Source organism: Anarhichas minor, unplaced genomic scaffold (assembly GCF_050575085.1).
Source record: "Anarhichas minor isolate MPS153535 unplaced genomic scaffold, ASM5057508v1 ptg000136l, whole genome shotgun sequence".
Lineage (NCBI taxonomy): Eukaryota > Metazoa > Chordata > Actinopteri > Perciformes > Anarhichadidae > Anarhichas > Anarhichas minor.
In genome coordinates this window covers 8,149,497-8,156,780 of record NW_027466582.1, presented here as the reverse complement: position 1 = coordinate 8,156,780, position 7,284 = coordinate 8,149,497, and the positions used below count along the sequence as shown (strand labels likewise).

Here is a 7,284-nt window from a genome sequence, read left to right as displayed (position 1 = left end):
CTGTTTTGGACTTTGGCCTCTTTGATGCATATCATGAGTCCAAGCTGAAACATGTACTTCCAAACCTGCTCATTTAGGGTATTCCTCAACATATGTCTATGTAAAACATGATTCAAGATACAGGTACCCTATCATAGACTGACTAAACATGATACAGCCTAGAGTATAGTCTTCCAGAGTTTAACCCACAACCCAGCATGCAAGACAGGTGTTAAAAAGGTATTGATATTGTTGCCTAATACAGAGAGATAAAAAAGGCTTATCAGGCTGAGCTAAATAGCAATACTGTTCTCGATCTCAGAAGGCTGCATGTATATGTAGGGTATGTCAAGCTGCAAGTTTCTTGTTGAAATTGCTTCACTGAGTTTGGACAACTCTGCTTGGAATTTCTTCATCATCTGCTTTAGAGCAGGCTCTTGGAATCGTTCATCGGGGTATGAACCCATGAGAACCTGCCAAAAGCACAAAATCAAACAGTAAATCAGATTGACACAGTATTGTGCCTGGTGCGATTTATTTTAAACACTTCAAATGTGGACGAGCTATAATGAATGTTTATCATCACCAAACCTACCTCGTCAGTGAACTTCTCTGAAAGTAGCCAAACCAGTGCTGAAAAGATGACTGTCTGCTCAACATCTGGGAGGGTATCCAAAATAGTCTTCATGCTTGACTGCCCCTTAGTGGTTGGAGGAGGTTTGACCAGCAGGAGTGACTGACTTGGCGCCCAGCCGTAGTAGTCGTACTAAGTTATGAGAGAAATTTCAATATGTAACAACTTCGATGGAAAACAAATTCTGTAAACTTATTTTAATGTCAAACATTACATAAATTATTATGTAAATCTACATTGGGAAGAAAGAAAGAAATGGAATGAATAATAAACAGATTGCAGACCTGCCAAATGTTCATACATTTGAATTGTTAAAACAAACTTACACTTGATCAAACATCAATACATATTCCATTGTCCCAACTAATTACCTGTCCATTGTTTACAGCAGCATGTTGACCCGTCACTGTGAAGATCAGCATGGTGATGAATTTGATCACCTCCTCGACAGTTTGAAAGCTTGCTGGAAACCCTGTTGGTAGCACAATTACTGTGAGTTAATTATTGGCAATCCTTATCTTCGTTAAATATTAAAGGCTACTATTAAGATTTTAATATATCTTGTGTTTACAAATGACGTCACAGCATGGGTTAAATACCTGAGGCTGTGTTTCCTAAGAAGCCATGTGTGAATATCTCACTGATCCATTCCTGCAGCTCAGTGTCTTTACGTACTTCACTGTCTGAGGGATAGTAGTACTCCACTACTGCCTTCACAAACCTAGTGAACACAAAATAATTAGATTTCAAATGTTTGTATGTGAACAAGACTGAAAGACTCTCAGCTGTTGCTTGTAGAATAAATCGGTCTGGACATATGTGATATTTATTGAAAGATAACCTGTTGATGATGTTCCACAGCTTCAGGCCATCATCTCTGTAGTAGAAGTTGGGGATGGATTCCAGTCCTCGTGCAGTGATGTTCTCTGGCAGACAGAGGGAGCTGTAGGTCATTTCAGAGAGAGCCTTTGCCATGAGCACCATCTGTCCGTCATATCCAAGTGAACTCTAATAAATCAGTAATGCACAAATAGTTACCATGAGACACATTTCTTGAAATAAAATAATTATGCATTGTTAAAAAATCAAAGGCTAAAAATATGTCTTGCAATGGTGCAATCTAATTGGAGTAGTTGGAATATTCAGAAATATGTATTTTACAGAGCCGTACTTTACTGATAGACCCGTCAGGTCCAAAAAGATTTGCGCGGCCTCTAATGCTTATGTGCAGAGTGAACCGGAAGTGTGGCAACAGCAGCTGATCAGACAAAGGGAAATATTTTAAAAGTCATGTTACAATGCTTATTTGAGTAAACAACAGGCAGCACATCTTGTTTGTGTTGATCACCAAAGTAATCCGTAAGCTAACATTCTCATTTCAAATCTTATTTTGGATAGAACATTACAGTTATCTAAATAAAATGGTGGGGCTGGACTCCCAAACATATCTTGGTCTGCACTATTAAGACCGTCGCTTACTAGAAAGACAAACACAATTGATTTACTCAGGAAAAGCGTCTCTGTTTGATGTGCCTTTCAATGTGCTGTCTTTTCCATACAAGACTATGGCTATACTTTCATATGTCATGGCATATTGGAATGGTTTTGTTAATGTAATATATTGGAAGGATAGGGTGTTTATACTCAGTTTATACGTTTAAGGAAGTGTCTTTCATAATTATTCATGATTATTACCCTACCAATCACTACATGCATATATTCTAAAAAGACACAAACACAGACTGCTCTTTCTGTGATGAATATTCAGATATACATATTTTGGCATTTTTCTTTTCACACCAAGAAATTCTGGCAAGAAATTTGCAGATTTGTCATTGACCATATCTTAAAATACTTCATCAACAAAAAGTCAGATCATAATTTCAGATCAAGGGAATAAATAAAAGAAGTACACCAGCACCTTATAGAGGGGATGAATCACAGAGAAGCTGCGGAGAGCGGCGACATTATAGGCCTCTGCCAGATAGTGAGTCTTCAAGAGGTGTTGGACTGCTTGATGATCAATGGAATCAGCATTTTTAATAAACATCTTGGCAAGCAGCCAGTCAGTTTCCAGGTCACTGGGCAGGAAGATGGGGTTCAGCTCAGAAGGTTGTTGATGCAACTGGAATTTGATTTAAAAAAACATATTTAGTTAAAATAGTGCAACTGGACTTTTGGAAACATAGTAATGTACTGTGGAATGTAATATGATCATGTGACAAGACCTGTATTGCAATGGGCATCAGTTTGTTTTCTGGGTTCACGTAGAGCAAACAGAGACCAGGAGTCACGTGCAGAGGTTCACCATTATAGGCTCTAGTGGGTATTCCTTCCAACTTCTTCTGGTCAGAGAGGAATATATTGCCTTTCTGTATGGGAACGAAAGACAGAGGGAAGAAGTGTTTAAAACATCAATAGGTTTCACAGATCCAAGAGATGTGATATTGGGATGAAACACAAATATCGTCTCCAAAAGCAAAGATTATCTCCAAAGTAAAGCCACTCTGCTTTCATACCTTCAGCTCCTTCTGCAGAGAGCTTCCTTTTTTCAGGAACGGCTTCACCATCTCCTCTGTGACTGGAAAGTTTGGGGGAAGCTCTGAGCAGCGCTTGATCACATTGGGATTGAGTCCGTTCAGAAACTGGAATCCAAAAAACTCATCTTCCTTCCAGTGTTCTGAAACATACTCTGGAAGAATTGCAAATATGATATTTAATATAATATCTAAATATCTATCTGATGTCTAACTTTTTTGAAGTACATGTTGATCATAGTCATTGCTGGTTTGTTCCTGAGAGATTTTTACTTTGTAAAAAATGAATTGTTTTACAGGAACAACATCCAATCTATCTAATTGTTAACTAATTTTAATGGAGAACATTATGTCATTGATATTTAAGATACAGTAGAATTTCATTCAAAACTGACAATAGATGTTGGAATGGTGCTATCACACAGGGCTTCTGTTGTTTCTTTAAATTATTGAACCTTTTTTATTAGACCATATTTCAAAGTAAGTTCATAATCATAACTATACAATAAATGTTATACCAAATACATATTTTAGGAAATTATTATATTATTATCTGTGCGTGTGGGTGTGTGCACGTGTGTGACCTAATCTCACATTCTACTGCTGGAAACAGCATTATGTTTTGGGTGCCCAGTTGTGGCAGTGGTGACTCATGCTTTCTTAAAACACCTTTTTTTGCCTGTTTTATATTACCATTGACTGCTTGCTGACTCCTCACTTACTACTACACGTAGTACCCCAGGAAGGGCTGCTGGTGATTACACAGCCTATAGGCAGTTTGGCTAACAGCTAACAGTACTATAGTACACACACAGCTGAGTACATCGGCGCCACTCAGCTGCTGCTACGCAGTCAAACAGCATTGCATATGACGACTTTGAGCAGATTGCCTGGTACACTACACTCGTTATCGAGATTGAATGAAGTGTGTTTACGTGTCTAAATGGGGGGGGATAGCCAATTATGGGTTGTATTCAGTTGTTTAGACACACCTAGCTGATATCTACACTCTGCTGAGTGCACCTTTCTAGTTAGAAGTGTTCCTTGGGTTTACATTTTGGGATGATTTTACATTTTAGATGGATTACAGATATATTAGTGCCGTGTATCAACTTTTCTTAAAGTGCTTTCATACATATTGTATTAGTATCAAGCAGTGTTGTAGAAAGAACTGTTGTTACATTGGAACTGATGATAGTGTCCAATCTACCTGACATAGTTGTCTTTTTCCACGTGAAGATTTTTTTCATGTCTTCAATGCTTTCCCATTGTTCATGAGATCCAAGCAGCCCCTTGCGCATGAGTTCACTACCACTGAAGTAAGTAAAAAAGAAAGGTATCCAGAATACATGATTAAACATTATACTGATATTATTGTTTCAAATTTACTTTTTGTCTCAAAACATAGAAAATGTGACTATAATCGAGCCTGGTTGTGTCCATTTTATACTTTGTAGACCTACGTTTCCCTGCTCATATTCTCTATTTGGTTTGATTTGGACTTAGAGAAGCGGCTTTCAGCTGGGAGCTCAGACGCATTAATGAAGTGGCTGATGTGGTTTAATCCTTCAGCCAAACGTTTCCACCTGAAAAACAAACCCACAAAAAAAAACAAAGTTAGCAAAAGGCACGTATAATTTTCTCCAGATGAACTTCTGAGACCATAACAGCAGCTCCTGGTACATACTGTACTGCACACATAAAAGCTTACTGGTAAAAGCTCTTCTTGAGTATCAGCTCCTGTTTGCGATGGTCAATCAACATGGGATGGTCCTCCTCAAAAGCCTTCAAGGCTGAGGCATGAAAATAACATAACATCAGTAAAGTTTTAAAAGACAAAATTGACAAACTCAACAAAACAAACGTGTGAAAAGTAGTGATATCTATAAATCTCAAGTATCTTTAATCAAATATTTTGGGAACTTGAAGCAGACCTCTCCCTCCTCTCAGCTCCACCAGTTCTCCTCCGGAGATCCATCTGTAACAGGGGAAAAGAATGGCTTCTCCTTCAGGAGTCGTCACCACTATTTTGGAGAAGTACCACTCATCTTCTGGGAGGATCAAAGAAGGATCTTTCTCCACCTTGACCAGCAGAAGTTTCCCCAGAGACAAATTGGTGCTCATGGTGTAATTCCCTGTCTGGAAATAAGCATTAATATGAAATTTAAACAAACAAATACATTATAATACAGTTTAACATGTATGTTAGAGTGTTGTCAATACACATTTAACTGATAATATTTAATATAACATGATATACGTAAGTGTCTAAGGAGTACAAACGTCCACACAGACCGGACAGTCTTCTTAAATAGTTATATTGATATTAACAAAACATTTAGAAACCTTGATCATCATCTAAGTACATGATGATAGACAACCATGCCAACTGGCTGGTAAAAGCCCTTTATAGAACAAATCCTGTCTGGTAATATTTAAAATTCCAGCTTTTAAAAAGCAATGAGTTAGACTCTGACAACTGAATTTAAATGTATTATGTGACTGTAGCACCACAAAGATGAAATGCCATTAGATTGTGTTTTTAGTGTGTGATTTTAAGTTGCATGGTGTTGGTGTTACACGTTAAATGTTAACTTAGCTAAAAGAAACAATATATTCATGCTGTGCATGAAGTGTTGTTTCTGTCTATGTTTGTACTTGGGGTGTAGACGTTTGCATTGTGACTGGTGAGCTTTTCCCTCGATGTGTATAATAATAATAATTTCCTCTTCATTCACAACACTCAGCCAACAAATTATATTGTGAATGTAACGTTAGCTCTCAAATGCACAGTGTAGTCCTTTCTGTCTACTTCTCTCAGAACAATTATTTCCATTTCCATAGTGTTGAAAACATCACTTTGACAGGCAACAGTAACCAAGGGCGGTGGGGTTTAGTGAAGGGTCAATTCATAATTAATCTGTAAAGTTAACCAGTTTTTGTGTTACACACTTGATTTTTATAAACTGATTATACATGCACTTTGATTGTAGGTGTCGGAGTATATAAATAAGCATCAAAATAGAGCTTGTTTAACGCAACACAATGCCCGGGGAAGGATCCCTTGGACCCCCTGCAGAGCTCCAGGCTATCTAGTCCGATAGGCCACACCTTGAGGAAGAATTTGACAACTCATAAATTAGTGTGGCGCACCTTATAAAAAACCAAATGTGAACCTGAACTCGTCCGTACATTTAATATACTAAATTTAGAAAAGTATGGATCAAATGTATAAGTGTCACATAAAACTGTCCAAAAGATTTGTGCTGAACAAACTCAGTTCAGCACGTATGTTGATATAGGCAAGCATCTAAAGAGAACATATGTCTGCCGAGACTGGACAGACTTGGTGCCAGTGGGACCAATGAAAAGTATAAACAATAACTATATAGAAATAGCCAATTTTCTCGCTGATGGTCTCATTTACTTATGTAGGTCATATAGAGGCATCAGTATTAAATTGAGACGGTTGCATAACCAGTAAAATGATCCTCACAGTAACTTAAAGTGTATTAATTACATAAGGGTAAACATTTCTTTAATTAGTCATGAAGACAAATACTACCCCAGCATATATGTATGCACGAACAAAAACATTACTTTGTCCCAGACCTAATTTGAGGATGTTCAACAGGATTCAACTTACTTTCCCAGTTGTAAAGCCGATGCCAAAGTTGGCCAACTCAGTTCGCTCACTCTGCCCTTCAGTTCCAAATAAGGTGATGAATATCTGGTCCCATGTTCCTGCATTTTGCGTGTCATCTGTTGTGACCTCTAGCTTGTACTCAGACATGGTCAGTCTGTGGAAACTGTCTAGAAAAAGAAACACATTTAGATCTCTAAATTGCAGAGTGAATGCTCCAATTCTCTGCAAAAATGCATTAATGACACTGTATATGTATGTTTTGATACCACTTGTTCAAAACATTTTTATATTTGTAAATAATTTATTTACCAAAAGCTTTTGATAGTTTTTCTAAACTCAATTTCTTTTGTCAACAGGTATTAAAAAACATTTTTAACACTTAACTTTGTCTAGGATTATCCTGTTTACATTACTACAAGTGTAGATAATCTACTTTTATACCATGAGGAAAGATAAGGAAAGTTCCTACCCATACCTTCAGATTGAAG

General features: G+C 37.4%; 1 protein-coding gene across 1 annotated transcript; it reads right to left on the bottom strand.

The window, feature by feature from the left end:
* Nucleotides 1–272: 272 nt before the first annotated feature.
* Nucleotides 273–6,943, bottom strand: LOC142942249 (hydroperoxide isomerase ALOXE3-like). Its single transcript, XM_076084505.1, has 14 exons — nt 6,797–6,943; nt 5,085–5,289; nt 4,862–4,943; nt 4,637–4,736; nt 4,361–4,484; nt 3,133–3,305; nt 2,842–2,985; nt 2,535–2,738; nt 1,785–1,871; nt 1,455–1,621; nt 1,213–1,334; nt 985–1,085; nt 575–745; nt 273–452 (listed from the first exon to the last, which is right to left on the bottom strand). Exons 1-14 carry the CDS (start codon nt 6,941–6,943, stop codon nt 273–275), a joined length of 2,007 nt encoding a protein of 668 aa, XP_075940620.1.
* Between the last annotated feature and the right edge of the window lie 341 nt (nt 6,944–7,284).

Coding starts and splice junctions, on each gene's coding strand:
- LOC142942249 (XM_076084505.1), bottom strand. CDS start 6,943: ATGTCTGAGTACAAGCTAGAGGTCACAACAGATGACACGCAAAATGCA. Junction 4,485..4,636: donor CTAAGTCCAAATCAAACCAA/ATAGAGAATATG, acceptor TTCTGGATACCT/TTCTTTTTTACTTACTTCAG. Junction 453..574: donor CAGAGAAGTTCACTGACGAG/GTAGGTTTGGTG, acceptor TGCTTTTGGCAG/GTTCTCATGGGTTCATACCC.